Source organism: Cnephaeus nilssonii (assembly GCF_951640355.1).
Source record: "Cnephaeus nilssonii genome assembly, chromosome: 2".
NCBI lineage: Eukaryota > Metazoa > Chordata > Mammalia > Chiroptera > Vespertilionidae > Cnephaeus > Cnephaeus nilssonii.
Genome location: NC_137073.1, coordinates 81238518 through 81262150, shown reverse-complemented (window position 1 = coordinate 81262150; position 23633 = coordinate 81238518). Strand labels below are relative to the sequence as shown.

At 38.5% G+C, this 23633-nt stretch overlaps 1 protein-coding gene across 3 annotated transcripts in view; it reads right to left on the bottom strand.

Moving 5' to 3' along the window:
* Positions 1-14263, bottom strand: part of ADAMTS6 (ADAM metallopeptidase with thrombospondin type 1 motif 6) — a 213140-nt gene extending 198877 nt beyond the window's left edge. For 2 of the 3 annotated variants that reach the window (XM_079784695.1, XM_079784697.1), the window contains exons 1-2: positions 14185-14263; positions 1150-1288 (exon numbers count right to left, since the gene is read on the bottom strand). In XM_079784695.1, the coding sequence (XP_079640821.1) occupies positions 1150-1246 (97 nt within the window). In that variant the 5' untranslated portion in view covers positions 1247-1288; positions 14185-14263. Of the gene's footprint in view, positions 1-1149; positions 1289-9389; positions 9624-14184 lie in introns of those variants that run through there. The other variant, XM_079784696.1, reaches the window with a different exon arrangement.
* Positions 14264-23633: the final 9370 nt, after the last annotated feature.

Below are 23633 nucleotides of genomic sequence, written 5' to 3'. Positions count from 1 at the left end.
TATGGCTTTGTTGATCTACTTTGAGATCCACATTTTGTATGTATGGATTTCTAGACAGCAATCTATAATAGCCTTGAAAATCTGGTTTCTCAGCACCAAAAAAAAAAATGATCTGTTACTCTACATTCATGGGAGGGGAATACAAAAGGTCTGCTTTCACTAATTCTATAAGGATTGGACTGGCTCATGGAAAACAAAATGACATTTCTTCTTGGGATCTTTCTGTTAGGATCTTTCCTATAATACAAAGTTCATTCAATTCTATGAATGAAAATCATAGGGATCTATGGGTTAGAATTTGAAAGTTAAACTTCTTACAACTTTTACCTTCTTACCCAGGTTTTAGAGCTTAGATCAGAATTTTTAAGTTAGGAAAAGCACTTTTTCACTAAGGGTCCATATTTTAAAAATCTTATATCAGAACTAGAGGCCCAGTGCACGAAAATCATGCACTCAAGGCGGGGGGGGAGAGGTCCCTCAGCCTGGCCTGCGCCCTCTCACAGTCCAGGAGCTTTTGGGGGATGTCCGACTGATGGACATTCTTAACACCACCTCAGAGGCAGGAGAGGCTCCCACCACCGCCGCTGTGCTTGCCAGCTGTCAGCCCGGCTTCTGGCTGAGTGGCGCTCCCCCTGTGGGAGCGCACTGACCACCAGAGGGCAGCTCCTGTGTTGAGTGTCTGCCCCTTGGTGGTCAGTGCGCATCATAGCGACCAGTTGTTCTGCCGTTTGGTCGATTTGCATATTAGCCTTTTATTATATAGGATGTGTCTAGTTTCTTGCTCTTTCATAGTATAAACCTTTGGATTCCATTTGAACATGACTTTACCTGTACACTCTAGCAATGAATGAGCCTATCAATGTTGGGATTCAGAAGAAGAGGCCTGGTCTATATCTTTTGAAAAAGACCAGTCAGCTCTAAAATCTACTGAATATTAAATACCAGTGGAACAAGTTAAACAGACTTTTAGAGGCCTTAACATTTATGAAATGTGCACTGAACTGACACTGCTCCTATCACTACATATCCCAAAGAAAATGTTCACCCAAACTAAATATTCAGTCCCTTTGATAGTTTAGCTGGTAGAGTGCAGGACTGTAGTTGATTAATAGCAATAGTTTTTGTCAGTTTCAAAAGCAGGGATCCTACCTTGTGAACTGTATGAGAGCCTGTGGTCACTATGAAATTCCGATGAAGCCATGATGAGGCTCAAAATCCAGGTCAACGTCTTCCACAAAATTTCCATAATTTAGCAAACTGGATGATTTTTTGGAGGGTTACCTATGTGCTAGAGAGTCAATACCATAGCAAATTAGTTATTAGATGGTCCACTGTTTAACAGGTACTTTTTCCCCGACATCCTGTACTTTCTTCTATATCTGGATTCATTTTCTCAATCCAAAATGAAAAAATTAATGATGGTAAAATTTTCATAAGTGAAAGCATTAGGCTGATTAGTTACTAAAGTATGGCCATTTTTTAACATAGAAAAACAGAAAAATTTTAAATTAACTGAAAAATACCCTGAACAGACAGATCTATATTGCCAAATGCTTGCCAAAGGACATCTACGATGAAATAACTTAATATAGTTAAATTAGGCCATTGTTGTTCTTTATAGTCTAAATAAAATTCACAAGACTAAACACAGAGTTAGAAACCAAAATGTTTAGCAGGATAATGTCAAAGCTATTTAATAATCAAAGAACAAATCTGAAGAGAAATAAAAATTCTTTAAAAAAAATACTTTGAAGATAACAATGTATGGGTACAGTGACTAACCTCCTTTTGATAAAAATAAAAAGTAGGCTGACTTCACAATCAAAGTTCATTTTATGAAAATGTTAAACAGGATGTGATCCCATCCCTTTACATGCTTTTTAGAACACTCAAATCCACAGTTGATGTGTTGCTTTATGAGGCACCTATCCTTTTTTTCTTACAGACTAGATTTACAAACACATAGTGACATTTAGCCGCTGTCTGAATGCTCAGACAATAACACAAACTAAACTTCTGAAAAGTTTAACCATATTTGCTGCAACCCTTGACTTTATCTGGAAGTCTTGTATAACTTATAAGGCAGCACATACAAGTCAACTTCAACTACCTAGAATGTAACTGAAAGGAAACGAAATTCATTTTCTGAAAAGAAAATCATTTTTAAAAATTCATTTCAGGTATCACAACAGATTTCATGTCCCATCTCATGGACTTTCTCTTCAACTTATAACTTCACTCAGAGTCCATGAATTTACATTTTATACAGAAAACTAGTGTACTTGGCTACCTGATTTCCCAACAAAGGAACCAGAAACTATCTCACTAACAGCACAATAGTGACCAAAAAAGGAGAAAAAACTAGAAAGTAGTTTTAGTACTCCAAATCAATACGGTTTGGTGCAGAAACAAGCAGTCCTCACTTATATGGTTTAACAGTTACAACTGTGCATATAACTGTGTGACAGTCAGTGTCTGATACTCAAAATACTATGCCTGAGCTAGGAGCAAAAGGTTAAATTGTTCTTAATAAGATAGCTTCCTATAGCCTGGCTAGTGTGGTTCAGTGGTTAAGTGTTGACCTATGAACCAGGAAGTCACAGTTCAATTCCCCGTCAGGGCACATGCCTGGGTTTCGGGTTCGATCCCCAGTGTAGATCGAGCTCCCATCCTCTCTAAAATCAATAAAAACATATATTTTTTAAAAATATAGCTTACTATAACTATAGAGAAATACACAAAAGATGTTAGAGATTTTCATCCCATGTCTCTAATATATGGGCTTATCATAATAAATGCTTACATATTTGTTGGTTAAAAAAATGATTGAGTAAATGAATGAATAAATAAATGGTTGTTACAATCACTTTAGGTATATAAAAGGATATTTGTAGTTCATTGGAAAATTATGTGCAATACTTTATTCCCTATGATGCTAGAAATATCGGCTTTATAACATATAAAACAATCACAACCATTTAAAATTCTTTGTGTCTGTCTCTACAAGTTATTAAACTGCTTAACTTTGGAAAAACTAATTCATTGATCAACAAATACTGTCTTACTATATTTTCAAAACATCTAGAAAAGCAGTTTAAAGTCAGACCAAAAGTAAGGAGAATTTTAAATAGATTGCACTTATTCTGAATATTCACAACAATCTTATGCAGGAGGCATTAGTGTCCCTGTGTGAGGCACACTCCAATAACAGTGTTTTCTGATATCCATGCCTTTGTGTAATCCCCTTCCCTTGAGTAATGTGCTCCTAACCAATTAAAGACCTCAATGTGGAGGGGATGTCACTTCCATGATTCGATTACATAAGGTTCTAACTTCCACCTTACTGGTAGACTCTCTCCCTTGTTGAATTGATGAAGCAAGCTGCCATATGGAGCGGCTCCCATGGCAAGGAACTGAGAGCAGCTTTCAGATAACCACTGGCAAGGAAATGAGGCCCTCGGTGCAATAGCCTGCAAGAAACTGAATCCTGCCCGCTAATATGTAAGCTTAGAAGCAGATCCCTTCCCAGTCAAGCCTTCTGTGGTAACCCCAGTCCTTGCCAGCACCTTCATTGTGCTTCATGAGATACCCTGAATACAAGGTATATAGCTCAGCCATGCCCAGACTCCTGAACCACAGAAACTCTGAGATAATAAATGTGTGCAATTTTAAGCCACTAAGTTTATGGGGGGGGGGGTGTATTTTTGTTTGTTTGCAGCAATTGATAACTAATACAACTGCCAATGTACAGATAAAGAAGGTGAAGCTCATAATGGTCACAGAATATAGCTAGAAAAAAGCAGAGCCCAGAGTCAGACACTAGGCTACTTGGATCTAAAGTCTAAATTCTTTCTATTACATCACACTTCCAGTTTAAGACACCCTAACTTAAATATTCAATAGCAGTTGCATACAACCAGTATCAAATAAGATATTCATAAATGGTATAGGTTAATTAATGTGAACAGTTTTAAGCAACCTTATACACAATTGTTTCATTTCAAAATTATGTACTTCTACAGTGATTTAGGCAAGGCAGCAGGCACTACATAGCCTTTCTCAGGCAAACATCTATAAAGAGATTAAGTCACACCATTATTCAATATCAGTAATGAAAATAATCAAATTCTCTTGACTCCCAACCTACTTAAATACAATCTCGAACTCCATAACCGTTGTTTCATTAACAACTTCCATTCTTCATTTGTTTCTTTTTTTTTTTTTCAGATTAATTGAGTTCTTCAATAATAATGTCTAGCCGAAACCGGTTTGGCTCAGTGGATAGAGCGTCGGCCTGCGGACTGAAAGGTCCCAGGTTCGATTCCGGTCAAGGGCATGTACCTTTGTTGCGGGCACATCCCCAGTAGGGGGTGTGCAAGAGGCAGCTAATCGATGTTTCTCTCTCATCGATGTTTCTAACTCTCTATCCCTCTCTCTTCCTCTCTGTGAAAAATCAATAAAATATATTTAAAAAATAATAATAATAATAATAATGTCTAACATTAAATGAATCCCTCCTACACTTTAAAAGTAATATTCTTTTAACGTATTAATATATAACTAACACATTTCAATTAGTTTTCTAGTAGTGGTGATAGATTTGTACTGAATCATTCATCCTTTTTTTCTCCTATTTTCCTGGACTCTAAAACTAATGACAAACTTATACAAACTAATGACAAACAATATAGTTAGCTGGTCTCATTTCTTATAGATAACTCCTTTCCCCCCTTGAGAAATGTCCTGCTCTTCACAGTTTTGTAACCTCCACTTTTACCATTACTAACACTGTCCTGTAAACACCCAAGTTAAGTAAGCCATAGCATTGAGAGAAAAAATAATATGTAACTACTTGGCCAGAAGTAGACTAACATTTGATTTAAGGATTTGTAGTAAAAAGGGCATTGGTGCATGGCAGAAAGAGCAGAAGCTTTGAGGTTAAACAAACCAGAGCTACAGTCTTGGTTCCACTAGCTATCTGGCACATGGACACTCAATAAATTTGGTTTTCTCTCTCCTTTATTCACTCCAGCCCTCACTCCCCACTTTTTTTCAAGCGTCTAGTCTGCCAGTGAAGAAAATTAATAGTAAGTAAATGAGTTGGCTCAAGCTCAATTCATATCAACAACAAACACATCTTACCATATTCAGTCAACTCACAATAAAAATGAATGGGTTAGGAGCGGGGGCTGGGAGAGGAAATCCACAAATCCCTGGGAGCAGGAAAGAAGCTACAAATCAGGGTGCTTTCTTAGCCTGGACACTCCTCCCAGGTACTCCTCTGATTCAGGTACTCTACCTGCAGATAATCTCTAGCCCAAGTTGGTCCTCCAACAGAATTCTGTGCCCTGGTACCTGGGGATCTCCTTGGAGACAGGGCTCTTTTGGCTGAGGATAAGGATCACAGGTGTCTTCCAGCCACTCCATGAGTGAGACAAGCTAAACAGCGGTGGGGCTCTCAGAACTCCCCAAGAGCATCAGCCACGACCCCCTGAATCATGCACCGGGCCTGGCATGGCCTGTGCTGATAGGGGTTGTCCTTTCTCTCCTCATTGCACTTGCTGCCAAATGCCACCTCTGCCGAAAACACAGCACCAGCTACCAGCACTGCCCACTGCTTGAGACAAGAAGGGGATCTGTCCAGTGAAAATGAGGATGAGGATGGCTTCATCAAGGTCAATTGCATTCAGCCTGGAGCCTGAGGGCTGGAGACACAGGGTAGCAGGAACCATTTCAACTTCTGATCCCCGATCTTTGGACACCCCTTGCCCCCCATGCCTGACAGCTTAAGAATTATGAATACTACATGGGAGGCAGAAACCTCAAGGGAGGTGGCTAGGGGTTGAGCAATCAATCCTTCCTTCCCTAACACTAGGCACCAAAGTGACAGTGACCCTCTTTTGCTCATAACCCTCAAAGGCTCCCTGCTATTCTCAGGATAAAACTAATCAAGGACCTAAACTATGGAAATTAGGCCTCTGTCAGCCTCTTGGTTTCCTTTCTTGCCTTTCCCTAGTATGCTCCCCACTTAACTAATTATTATTACATACCAGATGATAACATTTTAGCAGATGAATATCAGAGTGCCAAGTTTCTTACAGAAATTTTTTCCCATCAACAAAGTGGGTAATCTTTAACAAATGGTTTAAAAAAAATTTTTTTTAATGAATCAGTTAACTTACTTTCTGACACCTGCTGGAGAAGTTAATCTGCATATCATCAACAACTATGTAGAGGCACTAACAGATATAGTTTCCAAAATTCAGACTAATATTAAAACATTACATAATTGTCCAGAAATCATACTGCATTAACTCTACATTGTATAGCAGAAGCACTATCATGGGAAAGCACAAAGGCTTTGAGTCCTGGCTTGACTCCAAGTTATTTAAACTCTCTGGATCTGTTACCTCATCTATAAAACTGTGATAATGATATCTACCTAACAAAGACTCGTTGAGAGATTAAATTAGATTACATGTGATGTGAAGTGTCCGCGCACTTCACTTTAATGGCTAAACAAATATTAGCGCCCCCCCCCCCCTTCTCCTGGTTATCTGACTCATCACTTTTCAAAGGCCTTCCTTCAAAAATAGTTTTTATGTTCCTCCTTCCCTCAAAAATGTGGAATAGTTGGAAATGATGATGGAATCAATCAAGTGCATTGTATTATCTTTTGAACAGTAAAGAATTTAGATCATGATAACCAGGCTTACAATACTCTAAATTTGAAAGCAAGACTCAAAACTTTTCATTTTACTTTTATTTCATATATGCTTTTTTCCTAATACAAATGCACCAGCCAGTGAAGTTAAAGGATCATTTACCTGCACCCATGGATCAAAGCTACTCTAGCTAAACAGAAATAAGAGCAGACAACGTGCACTACAGTAATTGCCTCAGTATTCTGCCCTGGTTGGAGGGTACTTACTTGTCTTTTTGCTCTATCATCTTTACTTCCCACTCAAGTGATCTGGAGTAGCCAAGGTAATAATTTCCTCTCCTCAACTATTATTATGGAGCTAAAAGAACATGTATAACATCCTTCTCAGCTTCTTTCATCCATCTTAACTCTGGCTATTTATTTTAAGGCTGATCTGGTCTTCACAGAGGAAGTAGCAATACTGGGCTCCCTTCAGGTGTTCAGTTTTTATATGTGAAAATTAACCTCTCATTTCATTTTCCATTTATTCTCTCAACAAATATTTACTGTCATATACTATATGCCAAGGACACAACTAGCCTATAAGTACAAAGGTTTCCAGATCATTTATAAACTTTGCAAGATTAGTTTCCAAGGAAAGGTAGAATCAAGATGTATCTATCAAGAAAAGCAAATGAGCCAAAAGCAAAAATACAAAACAGCAGTCTACAAAAAGCAGGCCCTAAATTACGTAATGTCCCAAATTCCTTTTTTTTCCAAATGGCAAGTTGGATATACATTATCTGTTATAACTTCTCTCCTGAAAACAAACACCTTTGTCTCTTGAGGTTAATTCAAAGTGTTGATAATCAACTATGTCCTTTGGTATAACCAAGAGAGCAATCAACCTCTTGCCAGTTTTCTTCTTCCCCCCAGAAATGTCCCATGGAATGTGCCATTTACTTCCCTAACATGTTAACTCTCTTTATTCACTCACAAGAGTCACACATAGGATAAGATTTGGCATACATACCCATCCTAAACCACTAGTAGCTACTAGTGGTTGCTAAGGAAATAAAGAGGAAGTGGTAAGAGTAGACAAGAGTAGGAATTAATCTCACACATATTGGTCCAGACAGGGAGAGTATTAAAATATTTCAGGTTTTGAGGTTAGAGATTTTCCCCCTTGAGAATCATAAAAATATTAATATCAAAACATAGATTTCATTGGCTGCCATTTGTGGCAAATGAATGAGTTTGATTTGTTTGAAATCAACTATCTGCTTCTATACACTATTCTTCAAAAATCCAAAACACCAATGATCACATTTAAGCACTAAATTAATATAAACCAGAATTGCTGTTACCACGTTGGTGAAACACAGGAAAACAATTATCTCCAAAATTAATTTTCTTAATTTCCTTCAACTACACCAGTTTTATTTTGCATTTCCTTCCCTGCAATGAATTTGGAGAACTGTCATTCCCACATCTACGTTTGAGTCTAATCAACATAAGCTAAAAAGAGAAAGAAAAACAAAAGAAAGAAAATTGGTCCAAGATATTTAAACATAAAAGAATATGCTGAAAATCACACTCCAGTGTCTTTTTAAAAGTTCCAAGCAATGGTTCAGTTTTCCCTTTCCTCTCCCCCCCCCCCCCCCGCCACCCCCACCCCCGCTCAGTTCTGTACACCCTCATGCCCCTTCCCCCAACCCCACTTCGCCCAGACAGAGGGTAACAGTCTGAGCTGCCCTGGTTGAGTTGATCCTAAAGTTAACATTCAGCAGCCCATTTCCAGACAGCAGCGCTAAATCTATTTGGATAAAACGCGTGTGACCCAGACAGTTGGCATTTGGCCCAAACGCGTTGCACCGGCAGCTCAAATAAAAACAAGAGTAAGAAACTCACTCTCTTGTTCCCTCTCAGTGCGCTTTCTCACTCTCTCGCTCTCTTTTCTTCTAGTACAACAAGGAAAGAAATTACTAAAGACAGGAATTATAGCACACATTATCAGAAGGCAGCTTTCCAATAACCCCTCCAGCACTCACCCCCACCCCCAAATCCCTAAACTTTGATCCCATGTACCATATAAACAGACATACCCCGATATTCAAGGCTCCGGAGGGATATGAGTCTAGCACATCCCAAGTGGCCAAAAGTAAATCAAAAACACACGCTTCCATCTCTTTGATTAGCCTATTAAGAGCTTAACATATCCTAGAGCATCAGGGCTCCAGCTAGCACATTAATTCTGCCCTCTGAGCCCAGGCATAAACTATGCACTTGTCTGGCTACTTAAGACACTGACATGAAACCATAAAATGCAGGTTTTTCTTTAAGAAAACTGGAAATCAGTTTAAATACACACCATTATTACTTTCCTGATTACTATTTGGTGATGAGTTAAAAGACCACAATAATCATAATTAAGTCATATTTCACAAAACATATTCTATTCTTATAATAAACGTATATATTTTTGCATCATAAAATACTTGCAAGACCCAGAATTCTCCAACCCCCGAGTAGTCTGGAGTTAAAAAGTTTTCTATCTGTAAAATGAATTCAGTCAAGCTCACTCATTGCCATTAAAACATACACACACACACACACACACACACACAAACACACACACACACACACAGAAAAAGGTTTTCTACACGTTATTCGGAAGACAAGCAAAGCACACGCTTTAATTAAAAAAAAAAAACGGTTTCATTGAATATTGTGAAGTCTTCCTTACCGTTTTCATCTTCAAATTCTGATAAAAAAGTAAGTTTCAAACAATAGAGATTGCACTGGACGACTCACGTACTCCCTTCTCCTCTCTTAACTTTTTTTTTTTCCTGCCCCCCTTTGCAAAGCCGCAGCAGTCAGTTAGCTATTCTGCAGCCAGAATAAAACCCTATAGTCTGGCTAACCCGGGTTTTAGAGAACGGACTTTCCGATTTGGCAGAAAAAGAGATGCCTCCAATACAACCAGGTTATCATCCTGAGATGCTGCCTTTGCAAACCCCCTTTTTCTCCCGCACGCGCCCCCCACCCGGCCAAAAAAAAAAAAAAAGAGAGAGAGAGAGAGAGAGAAAGAAAGAGGGAAAAAAAAGAAAGGAAAGGGGAAAAGAAAGGAAGGGAGAAAAAAGACTTATTGGGGGTGGAAAGGGTGCCCTTTCTTCCTGGACAGCTTAGTGCCTTTGCTATGCAAATAACATGTGAAGAGCATCAAAAGGTATCGGGAGAAAAGAAGGCAAGAGGAGCAAAGTTTGTTGAAGTAGGTCTCACTACCGGCCCCCGGCCAACTTAGAATTGCAGCAGAATATTGGCAGCTTTTCCTCGGAGGCAGAGCACTGACGTCAGTGTGCAGATGTGCCGGCGTCGGGTGCGCATGTGTCCTGGGCCGTCACGTGGAGGGGGAGGGGAGGTAGAGGTACAATCGGGGTAACCAACTACCAGCCATTCAGAAGGGCTTAGACAATGTCAACTTTTCCACCCTGTGAATGAGAGAAATCCTGGCCCTTCTCCCCTCAGTCCCCTACCCCACTCCGCCTCTTTGCCTCCTCCTCCTCCTCCTCGAACCTCGTTTAGAAATTCTAGCCTGGTTTGTGATTAGTTGTTTCTTGGAAAAAGGAAGGGGGAGGGAGAGGATGAATGACTTTAGATGAACTAATGTCACTGCTAAGATCTCTGGTGTCCTCTTCCTTGTATTTTTAAACCCACAAAAACAAAAATACTAAAAAAGTGCACATAAACAGTCCCTTGGAGGGAACTTACAGCAAGTTTACAGCAGTGACAGATTTCAAGACTCCGTAACCACATGGGCACAAAAATGCCTCTCTCAAAAATACATCTCTACGAGTAATATTGCCACAGCAAGGGAGTATAGACTGAAGTAAACTAAGACCAGCACATTTTCTATCCGATTACCGACTTCAGGTTATGTGGGGCTTTAAAAGGAAAAAAAAAAAAAAAAGTGGGGGAGGAGGGAGCGGGGGAAGAGAAAGAAGCTTGCATTATTTCCAGATGAGGGTGAGACTGGATGGTGTTTTAAAGTGCAGCCGGGGAAAGCTACAAGTGGAGTGTATTTTTTTTTTTAATTCAGTACATTGAATGAAACCTCAATGACTGCCCAAAAGAAAATAAATCCAAAGTCAGACCCCCAGAAAAGAGGGAGGTGGAGAGGGGGAGAGAGGACAGGAACCCTGCTGTGATCTAAAGATAAACAAACAAAACCTCAAAACTGGTTCTTCAGGCTTCCCAGTCCCACCCTCCCGCCCTCCACCCCCTCCACCCCAGAAGCCAGTCCTTACTTTAAGGATAAAACACCACTACAACGTAGCACTTTCACTTTCATTTGCTGGGAGAAAGCCACTGGCACAAAACTGTGGGGGAAATGCCCAAATATGTTTTCCATGTCCTAAGCAAGCAAACAACGTCTGGCACACCAATCGGAAACAGGAGGGGGGGGAAAAAAAGTGAAAATAGTTCAGGACAAATGTTGTCTTTCAGCGGTGGAATCTGCTGCATCATTTATCTGTTTCTACCGTTGAGTGCAGGATAGGAAGAGGTTTAAGAGTTTCCAAGGTTGGGGTGGGGGTGGAGGAATTGACGCCTTGAAATTCCAGTCGGTAGTTAACGCCAAGTCAATTTCCGATGGCCAGAACCAGAAAAGGGAATTGGACCGGAGGGAAGGGGGTGGGGAGGAGGACCTTTCTGAAAACAGGCGCTTAAGTTTCAAGCTTCTGCTAACATTATTGCTCATTTGATTTTTTTTTTTCTTCCTACACCGGAGGTAGTAGGTGTAATTCTTCTGGTGAATACATGAATAGTTGGCTAAAAGAAGGCATGAATCAGACTGAGATCGTCCAAGAATTCTTTTTTGAGGGTTGAAAGGGGAAAGCATCTGTCCACAGTCAATAGTCCTCATCTTGACCTTAAATCAGTAGTATTTGGCTCAAGGCCTTTTAAAACGTAGAAATACGTTCTGTGGTTGGCATTCGCAGTTTTAAATAAAGATGATTCGTATAGGAATATAGATATTTGCATTAGCACACAAGAGGTGGCTGATCTCCTAGCAATAATTGTAAACGTCAAAAATAAGAAGAGTGGACACAGAGCTGTTTTTGCATCAAACCCATCATTTAAATTGTTGAGGACTTTGTCCTTAATTTTTCAAAAACTGGTGGTGGATAAACACAGCCATCACAGAAAACTAAACTTAAGGTGTGAGTAGTAATCATTTCTATAAGCTATTTGAAAAATTTTTACTCTCAACTAAGACAAACTGCCCTAGGAAGTAGCAATATTGTAAAGGAAAGGAGCTTATCCAGTGAGAAGTGGACTTTGACTAATTACTTATTCAAAGAGTGCCATCCTGTGTCTAAACAGAGTAATGAAAATTTCCCAAAAGATTCCTTTTCTCCTCCAAATGACTGTGAATTTAAAAAACAGTATTAGTAAGGGTGAAAAATTATTAGCGAGAGAAATGGATCCATGTGTATGTGTGTATGAGTGTGTTTGCATTTTAATTGCATTACAGAGAATTCCAACACATATAAAAGTAGAAAACTCCAGTGTATCCACCATCCAGTTTCAACAAACCAGTTTTGTGGCACACACAAAGGACTAAAAAAATAAATAACCATTACTACATCACTATTACTCTTAGAAAAATAATTCCTTAATTTCATCAGATATCAGATTTTCTCAATTGCAAAAAAAAAGGCTTTAAAAAAAAACAACTTCCTTTTATAGGAATCAGGATCCATATATTGCATTAAGTTGATCTCTTGTGTCTTTTTAAAATTTTGTTGTTGTTGTTAATCCTCACCCGAGGATATTTTTCCACTGATTTTTAGCGAGCATGGAAGAGAGAGGGAAAGACAGAGAGAAACATTGATGTGAGAGAAACACATCTATTGGTTGCCTCCTGTGTGAGCCCTGACCAGGGCTGGAGCTGGGGAGATGCCTGCAACCAAGGCACCTGCCCTTGACCAGAATTGAACCCTTTGGTCTGCAGGCCCATGCTCTATCCACTGAACCAAACCAGCTAGGACCCTTGTCTTTTTTTAAAAAACTTTTTACTGAAGTAGAAAATACATACAGAAAAGTACATAAATATAAAACTTGATGAAAGTGTTCAATCCAATAAATTTTCACAAAGTGAGCGTGCCCATGTAACCATGTAATTCTTTTCATCTATTTCAATCTATCAGTTCTCCCTCGTTTCTTCTTTAACCTGAAATATAAGTGCTATATTAATAACTTGCCATCTTAATACTACATATAGCACTTTCATGTGCATGGAAATGTTTTAGTGTAATATCCAAGCATTAGTTCTTAATTTAATCATATGAAACAAATTTAAATTTAACCCTGAATGAATTTCAGTTGCAGTAGAAATTCTTTAAAATTATTTTAACAACCAATCCTTTACTCTTCAAAAACTTTTTCCTATAGCTTTCCTTTTCTCTGTTAAATTAAGAAATGAAGACAGAGTAGAGTTGACCACAAACCCCCTATTTATACCTACAAAAAGCTATGTGAGCAGTTCTTAGAAGCCTAATAAATCTAAGTGAATCGAGCCCTTTCAGGAAGTCAAAGATGCAATAAATGGAAATGTGAGAGGAAGCAATGTATGTATGTATGTATGTATGTATGTATGTATGTATATACACATGTATGTATTAATTATGTATGTATTTCAGAGACTGAAAAACAGAAGCAATGTCAGAAAAGTTTGAGAGCCAATGAATAGGGACTGAGAAATTTTTAAAGGTAAAAAAGTAGACTTCTAACTTATAATTTTTAATACATAAGCATGCAAATTTAACTTAATTTTTAAAGTAAAAACTAAGGTATTTCTTAAAATTAGACTATACTTGTATTTTAAGAAAAAGATATGAAGAATTCTGATTTTATGCTTGCTTGGAATTATTAAATTGGAGCAGGTGACTATCTCTAAAGATGATAAATTTTGAATTCTACATCCCAAACACTAAAATCAGATTCAAGCCCTGACTGAGTAGCTCAGCTAGTTAGAACATCATCTCGATATGCCAAGGTTATGGGTTTGATCCCCAGTCGGGACACATACAAGAATCAACCAATGAATGCATAAATTAAGTGGAATAACAGATCAATGTTTCTCTCTCTCTAAAATAAACTTTTAAAAATTAAAATTAAATTAAAAAATAGATTCAACACATTAAAACCAAAGTTTTATACACTTTCTACACATACATTTTATTCTTTCAGTGAGACTGGATTTGAATTTGATATAGTGAAAACAAATATTTTTTAATCTTTTGAAGGATTATTGTAGCATTTCTTAAGATGCAAAAGCTCGAAGCATAGAGAAAAAAATTGATAAATTTAACTTAAATTAAAAATGTAAAAACCACTAAAAAGTAAAATATAAGGTAGAGATTAGGAGAATTTGCAACGCATGTAAGTGAAATATAATAAATTTCTAGAATATTGAAAGAACTATCACAAATCTATAAGCCTGTCAACATAAGAAACTAAGAAACGTATCCACTTACCTGTAGAGAATTTTTATGAGTTTCTTTGAGCCAAACTGACAACAATTGCCAGGAAGCAAAATCTCAACGAATTGAGAAAATGCTCTGGAGAATGGGAGTTTTGCAGCTTATTTTATACACTAAAATAAAAGGAGAAGACGTAAGAAGTGTTATATGAAATCCATTGGTGGTAGATTAGGTAGGCGGGAGAAAGCAAAGCGTGGAAATCTCTGGGATTGGATAAAAAGCAAAATGGAGAGACACGAACTTCTTTTACATTGGTGGATACAGTATTAGTTAATAATTGACCTTTACAGCACATAGAGACGGTATGCGTGGACTGAGATAGCAATGAGTGATTCTGTGGTCTTGTGCTCTAGTGCAGGTCTGGAAAAGAAGATTACTCTGACATTTCAGAGGTATGTTGTCTTAGACGCAAAAAGACAATTGACAGGCTCACTTAGGTAAAGATTGACCTTTGTCAAGGAAGCTACAGGCTTAGGACATGACTACCCACCATGTCTGGCCTTTAGTTAGGAATTTGCATGTTCAGACCATTTTATGTGGTTCATTTTGGTTTCTGAATTTGTAAGTCCCGCTACACAGGCCTCCCCTGAGCTAGTCAGGTTTGGTAGATGGCCTCTACTTCATCCCCAAAAGAGATAGGCCAAAAAAATTAAAAGTAGGAAAATGGCATGAATAGAAGTCACAGGAGAAAAAAAAGCTAATGACCAATAAATGAATAAGAGAGTGTTCAATCTTGCTAGTAATCATTGAAATGGAAATGATTCTCTTTCACTAGAGTGCTAAGACTGTGAAAATTTAATAATACCAAGTGTTGCCCTAAACCGGGTTGGCTCAGTGGATAGAGCATCGGCCTGTGGACTGAAGGGTCCCAGGTTTGATTCTGGTCAAGGGCATGTACCTTGGTTGCAGGCACATCCCCAGTAGGGGGTGTGCAGGAGGCAGCTGATGGATGTTTCTCTCCGATGTGATGTTTCCAACTCTCTACTCTCTCCCTTCCTCTCTGTAAAAAATAAATAAAATATATTTTTTTAAATATCAAGTGTTTGGGAGAATAGAGCAAACTGGACATCGGATATACTATTGATAGAAGTACAAATTAAGTGCAAACACCATGGAGAGCAACTTGGCAGTATCTAATAAAGAGGAAGATGTGCTAGTCTTTGACCTGGTCTTGCATTTTTAAGTATATAACCTTAAGAAGTTCTTGCACATGGGAATCCCCATTAGTAATTATAACAACACAATTTGTAGCAGTGAATAATTGGAAACCACCTAAATGATTACCAATAGGAAAATAAATTGTAATCTATTCCTACAATAGAATTTTACATGATAGTTAAATGATGAACTATATACAGGTATCAATGTGGATAAATTATATAACATTGAGTTGAAATGCTACAATAGGACACATTACAATTCATATTGGGGTAGGATGTATATACCATTTATATAAATTTTTAATACCACACTAAATATATATCTCAAACTTACAAAAGTGTGCACAGGAAGAACATGAGATCTTAAAGATCACAGTTACCTGGGGGGCAAGAGAAACCAATGGGGTTAAGGAGGAGCACAATGTGGGCATCAACTAAATTGGTAAAATTTTGTTTGAAAAACAGAACAACCGGAATTATTATTTTCAAATGTTTAAGTCGACACCATGTACACTAAATACCCTGCTCATTCAGGGTATTTAGTGTACATGGTGTCGACTTAAGAAACTTCCAAACACGTAGAGAATTTTTATGAGTTTATTTGAGCCTAAAACCGATGCCAATTGCTGGGAAGCAAGATCTCCAATGCTCCAGAGAATAACAGTTTTGCAGTTTCAAATTAAGGGGGGGGGGGGGGGGGGGAAATAAGGAAGATTACATGAAGGTGGGAAAAAGCAAATATTAGATAACAGACTAGTTAACATGATTATGTGCTCTTTTGAGTGTGGTTTCTGAAGGATCTGCAGAAGCATTTAAAAAAATGTGTCTCGCAGTATAGAAACAATGGACAGGGCTTGCTTAAGGCAAAGATAAAACTTTTACTAAAGAAGTTATAGGCCTGGAGCATGACTACCCCATGACCTGCCCAGTTAGGAATTTATGATCACATCATTCTGTGAGTTTACTTTCCATAAAACCCCTATTTTGTCCCGTATTTTAATCTCTATGTAGTTGGAATTAATACAACTTTACAAAAATGAAAAAAAATAAAGATTACTGTTGCCTTAGCCGGTTTGGCTCAGTGGATAAAGTGTTGGCCTAAGTACTGAAGGGTCCAGGGTTCAATTCCAGTCAAGGGCACATTCCCAGGTTGTGGGCTCAATCCCCAGTAGGGGGCATGCAGGAGGCAGCCAATCAGTGATTCTCTCTCATCATTGATATTTCTATCTCGCTCTCCCTCTCCCTTCCCCTCTGAAATCAATAAAAATATATTTTTTAAAAATAAGATTACTGTTATTTGTTATTACAATTTATCTGGAAATTTCAGAAAGACTTTCATACTTTAAATTTGCAATTATCAATATAATGATATATTATGGATGAGCAAAGCTAACAGAAATTCTGTATATGATTTATCATATTTCAGTCTTTCATTTACCATAGAGAATGACAAAAAAAATAGTTTCATTTTAACCTCTCTTTCCTTATCTACTTTTTTTTTGGGGGGGGGGGCGGTATGAGATCAATAGCAGTAAAGGGGGAAAAATGGAGAAGAAAAAGAGTGGGTATAATCAATGGTTTATAACTATGTTATAAAATATCTAACATTCAGAAAGAATGAGGAGAAAAATTAAGTCAAAGCTAACAGCAAAGACCTTTATCTAACAGCAAAGACCCTGACATACACTAATATTCACCTACTCTTTAGCATTGTGCAAAGTGCTAAGAAGTATAAAAAAAATAAGACAAAGTTCCTTGCCTCAATACATTTACGAATTGGAAACAAGATTAAAGTGTGATAAGGGAAAATGCAGTAAGTTATATAATTTAGCAACATACAGTGAAGTGTTGTGGGATTCAAATAATAGAAACCTCAGTGAAGTCTAAATGATTTTTCTGACATCCATGTTGTCAATGAGTTCCCAGCAACATTCAATTTAGTTGGTCACTCCCAACTTCTAGAAATGCTGTGTTTTCTTCCCTCGGGTTCTGTGACACTAGACTCTTCCTAGTTCCACTCCTATCCCAATGTTCCTTCTTCCTTCTCTACTCAATCACTAGGTTGTGTGTTCGATTCCTGGTCAGCACACAGACAAAAATCAACCGTTGAATGCACAAATAAGTAGAACAACAAATCAGTGTTTCTCTCCCCCTTTCTCTCTCTCTAAAATCAATAAATGAAAATGATAAAATGCCCAGGGGTCCATTCTGATATCCATTCTATTCTCTGTCAACTGATTTTTCCTTTGATTACTGTATCCTCTTCATAGCTTTGAAGAACATCTATATGCCAAAGTCTCCTATATCTAAACGTCTGCTTGAGTGTGTGTAATATGCAACATAAACTTCATGTGACCTAAACGGAATTCAACCTGTTTCTCCATCTTTTCCATTTGGTAAATGCAATCCCAATTCACCAAGTCCCTAGCCACTGTACCTTCTTCAGTTCACTTTTTAGTTTTCTTAGCATGTGTTTTATATATACTGAGCAAAGTTTTTAGCTGTATGTAGCAGGAGGGAGAAGTGTGTCTATTCCATTTTTTAGTTGGAAACTAGAATTCGTCTCTGCTATGGTCTGAATGTTTGTACCCCCAATTCGTATATTGAATTCCTAATGCCTAATGTAATGGGTATTGGAAGGTGGGGCTTTAGAAAGGTGCTTAGGTTATTAGGTGGAACCCTCATACATTGGATTACTGTTCTTATGAAAGAGACCCCTACAGCTATCCCGCACCCTGTACATGATTGGAGTGAGAAGGCAACAGCTATAAACCAGAAAGAAGGCCCTCACCTGACGACGCTGGCTCCCTGATCTCAGACTCCCAGCCTCCAGAGCCATGAGAAATAAATTTCTGTTGTTTATAAGTTACCAAGTTGGGATTACTTTGTTATGGAAGCCCAAACAGTCTAACAAACTCTCTCTCCTTTATTTTTACATTTTCAAGAAATTTATTTTTTATTAAGTGTCTCTAAAGTCATTTTATTGATATAATTTTGAGATGTATATCTTATTAATTTTTTGGGCACTCTATATACATTTTCATATTTGAGTTCTTTGTTGACTATATATAGTAAATACTTTCTCCAATTCTACAGTTTACCTCTCTAAATGTGTTTTCCTTTTTTATAAACAGAAATTTCTTTTCAAAAAAAAAATTTTTTTAAATATATAGTCCAGCCCTAACTGGTTTGGCTCAGTGGATAGAGCGTCGGCCTGCGGACTGAAAGGTCCCAGGTTCGATTCCGGTCAAGGGCATGTACCTTGGTTGCAGGCACATCCCCAGTAGGGGGTGTGCAGGAGGCAGCTGATTGAAGTTTCTCTCTCATCGATGTTTCTAACTCTCTATACCTCTCCCTTACTCTCTGTAAAAAAAAGCAATAAAATATATATATATATTCCATTTTAACGTTTTTCTCTTTTATGTTTAGGGAACTTTGCAGTCTCTTAAAGAGATTTTTTTGCTCACTCTTTCAAAATATTTTTTCATTGATTTTGAGAGGGAGGGAGGGAGGGAGGGAGAGAGAGAGAGAGAGAGAGAGAGAGAGAGAGAGAGAGAGAGAGAGAAGGGGGAGAGTGAGACATCAATGTAAGAGAGAAACATGAATTAGTTGCCCGCTGTATGCATCCTGAACGGGAACCAAACCCGAAACCTTAGCATTGCCCTGACCTTTTGGTGCACGGGACGATGCTCAACCAACTGAGCCATACCAGCCAGGACTTTGCTTACTTTTTATAATTTTTTTCCTTACAAAACCCAAACAAACAAAAACCCATTGGTTTCTTTATAATATGTAACTGTCCTAGAGAGAAAACAACCCTTTCCCTGCTGCCATTACACAGTAAGAATGCATATCATGCTCCATAATCAAAACAAACATGTTATATCCTAAAATAAGCAAAAAAAAAAAAAAAAAAATTAGATAGGAAATCCTATCTCATCTTCAAAACACCATAAGTATTTCCCACAAGTTAGCTTCCTACCAAATATTTATTCTTTACTTCTGCAATACTGATGCCTAAAGATACATTACAACTTATATGTGCATATGATAATGATGTGGAAAATAATGGAACCAGAAATGTTAATAGAGATGTACAACCATAAAAAAAAACACAGGATAAGACTAAACAAGGTCCTATTCAACTGGTTTAAATTTTCAACCAAATAGAGATTTAAATTCTTCTAAATCAATCCATGTGCACACATTAACCAATAAGAAAGTTAAATATGTTTTGTGGCAAGCTAAAACAAATATTTGTTTTTAGGTTAGGCTAACATCACCATCTGGTGTGGGAAAGCTAGAATGTGGTATTCCTTTCAGGCATTTTGCATTATCATATTTAAGAACTTGTAAAATAAAAACAAATTCTAAGTCTTAATATGACAAGTGAAAATACATATAGATCCTCAGAACTTGAAACATTTTCTCCAACATACTCAAAACCACAAAAAGCTTCAAGGACTGTAAGCTTAGATGGAGTACAAATCAAGAATAAGTCTACTGCAATTTACTTTGTTTATGATTGAGCTCAAAAGTGGGCAAATCTTGCTATCTAAGAAGCCTGGGTTAATGAATTAAAGTAGGATGAAATAATAGTTTTCTTTAGACCCACAGATTGAGAACCACTAGCAGGGTCGCCTAAGACCATCGGAAAACACAGATATTTACATTACAATTCATAACAGTAGCAAAATTACAGTTATGAAGTAGCAACGAAAATAATTTTATGGTTGGGTGTCACCACAACATGAGGAACTGTATTAAAGGGTCTCGGCATTAGAAAGGTTGAGAACCACTGCTTTGGAGCCTTATACAAGATACTGTAGTAAAATGATCCTAATCTGGAGATTTATCAGTAAAATGTGAAATGAAGACTTACCAAATAAATCAAGTTGTTTATTGCCTTTATCTATTTCTTTCTGTAATTTGTAACACAAAGAGATACACGGACAATCGCACTACCTGCTCTGTAGAATTATTGTCAGGCTTATTCTGCCAGAACCATTTCTTCTTTCTGCAGTAACTGCAATGAATAAAAAGTCGCTTATTTCTTTGACTCCCAACTGGAGTAACTAGGAAGGTATATGTTATCTTCCTGTAAAAGAACTTCAATTCATTAAAATATAGCAGCATTTGTATTTTCTATAGAAGAGACATGGTATACTTGGAATACCACTTGCTTACTTTTAAAAGTGCTAAGGTTATCAAGAAACTTGGAGACAAATGGTTGAAAGCATTTTTAAATGTAAAAGTACACACTAAGTCCTCTTACAAAATTAAGGATACTGTAGCCGTGTAGAAACGTCATTTCTTTAATATGACCTTTTTTTTCCCTTTCTTTTCTCTTTTATTTAAACTGGCCTCACCTAGCACCCTGACTCACCTGCCTCCTTCTCCCGTGCATGTCCACTCCCTTAATCATTAAGCCCTCAGGGCAATGAGGTTCTGATCAGCATCAAACAATCTTAGAAACAAAGCCTCAGAGCTGTTGGCCAGAGACAGTTTCCATCAAACTAGACATAACATCTAGGCCTCAGTTATGTTTCAGCTCCAGGGTCAAAAAAGCGATAAAAGCAGAAAAAGCGATGCCATGCTGATATTAGGACCAAATGCCTTGAGCAGCTACCCTGTACCCTAGCACCAACCCATCAGTAGAGACCACAACCCTAACTCCCTTAACCACCATGATTAATGATTCCCCCAATATCTGCCCCCCCCCCCCTTATAACCCATCCCCTGGAAGCTGTTGGGGAGCCAGGTCCTCGAGCATTAGCTCACTGTGACTCTGGGCATGGGCCACTTCCTCAAGTGAAACCCGTTCTTTCTTTGCTGCAAGCTCCTGTGCATGTCTTTCTTTTTTTTAAATTTATCTTTATTGTTGAGAGTTATAACACATGTCCTCCATTTCCCCCCATTGTCCCCCTTTACCCACTTCCCACCCCACCCCAGGCCTGCACCCCACTATTGTCTGTGTCCATGGGTTAGGTATATATGCATACAAGTTCTTTGGTTAATCTCTGCCCCCCCACCCCTTGCCCCTTCCCTCTGAGATCCGTCAGTCCGTGCCATGCTTCTATGCCTCTGGACCTATTTTGTCATTAGATTCCACATATAAGTGAGATCATGTGATATTTGTCTTTCTCTGCCTGGCTTATTTCGCTTAGCATAATAATCTCCTGGTCCCTCCATGTGGTCTCAAAAGGTAAGAGATCCTTTTTTTTTACGGCTGGATAGTATTCCATTGTTAAAAGTACCACAGTTTTTTTTTATCCACTCATCTACTAATGGGCACTTTGGCTGTTTCCAGATCTTAGCTATTGTAAATTGTGCTGCTATGAACATAGGGGTGCATATATTCTTTCTGATTGGTGTTTCGGGATTCTTGGGATATATTCCTAGAAGTGGGATCATTGGGTCTAATGACAGTTCCATTTTTAGTTTTTTGAAGTTACTCATACTGTTTTCCATATTGGCTGCAACAGTCTGCATTCCCACCAGCAGTGTACTAGGATTCCCTTTTCTCTGCATCCTTGCTAGCACTTGTTGTTGATTTAGTAACTGTAGCCATCTGACAGATGTGAGGTGACACCTCATTGTTGTTTTAATTTGCATCTCTTGGATGCTTAGTGACGTTGAGCACTTTTGCATATGTCTCTGGGTCATCTGTGTGTTCTCCTGTGCATGTCTTATTGGGCTTTGATGTGCGCAGGCAAATGGACACCTTTAGTCCTGTGATAATTTTGATGCCCAACCTAGGGCTCCCTTTTGCCTGTGGTTTTGTGGACCCAGGGCTTGCCACCAGGCCCCAGTCTAGCATCTGCCTAGACCTGCTGTCTTGTAGGCAGAGGCTGGTGGAAATCCATGACTGGGTGCCCCAACCTACAATACTTTTGTTTGCAGCATAAGACACAAGGGATTGAAAAATGACTAGATTTGGAATTTGCTCTGGTTTGGAAATTGAAGATGTATAATAAATAATAAGGTTTCCTGGGTGACCACCTCAGGAAAACCACCCTATTCTAGGCTCAGGGGAACCCAAATGGGAACTGGGGGGGAGTGGTTCCTGAGAAATCTTTCTTTGTCTGATCTAGTCTCCTTTTCTCAGACTTGGGGAAACTTGGCGGGAACCAGAGATTTGTCAGTCTGTCTGAGGCTGTATTCCTTACCTGTGGAGTCTGTATTTTTTTCTTGTGGAAGAGGGCCAACTCCGACCCAGTTCCAGCAGACCTAGGAGTCGGCAGCGGAAGGTAGTCCAGGCCCACCTAGAGGCAGCTGTTTATCTCATATTGACTGATCTAAGCAGACCTCATATTCAAGACATAAGGGGAAGTTTGACCACTCAACCCCTCCTCCTGTTTTGTCGTGTCTGATTTGCTGCTACCAAACTTTAGGAAGATACGTATATGGGTTGCTGAATTGTTAGATCTTGTAACTGCTTGTTCCCTGTTTGTTCTGTTGTGTGAACTGTCTAATCCTAGGACTTAATTAAGGTTGCTTGAGCTTGAAAATAAATAATTACTTTGATTGATAAAGACCTTAGTAACATTGGTAATCCCATCTCTGTACCCCAATGTAGCTCTCTGGGCTTTATCTTACAGAATTGGAGTGCATTTAGCTACAAACCTATGAAAGAAAAAATGGGGCTAAGTAAGACAGACATTAACAGGGGTAAGACAAAGTGTTTAGGACAGCACTATGAAAGGCTGAATGGGGCCAGGCTGATTAAACCTGGTCTGCTCTATTTACCCCAGCGTGGAGAAATTGGAAAGACTGGAAGAGATGACAATGAGAAACCTAACCAACAATTGCTTGGAGCAATCGTCAGGCTGGTAAAATCAATTTAAAGACTGATAACAGGGCCAGGTTACAATTCAATCTGGAGTCCTTATTCCAGCAAAGCAGATTTAAAAGAGCCTAGCCCTAGCCGCTTTGGCTCAGTGGATAGTGCATTGGCCTGTGGACTGAAAGGTCCCGAGTTTGATTCCAGTCAAGGGCACAAGCCTGGGTTCGGTCCCTAGTGGGGGGCGTGTAGGAGGCAGCCAATCAATGATTCCCTCTCATCACTGATGTTTCTAGCTCTCTCTTCCTCTCTGAAATAAAACAACAACAACAACAACAAAGAGCCTATATGGTTTCAGGGACTGATACTGTGTAAGCCACAGAGAGCTTTCTTGAACTGGTATCAGGACTTGCATTAGGGACGTTCGGGCTGTAGGAATCTGTCAGATTGTCAATGGCTTCCCTTCATTCCAACAAAAATGAAGCTCTGAAACTTTCATC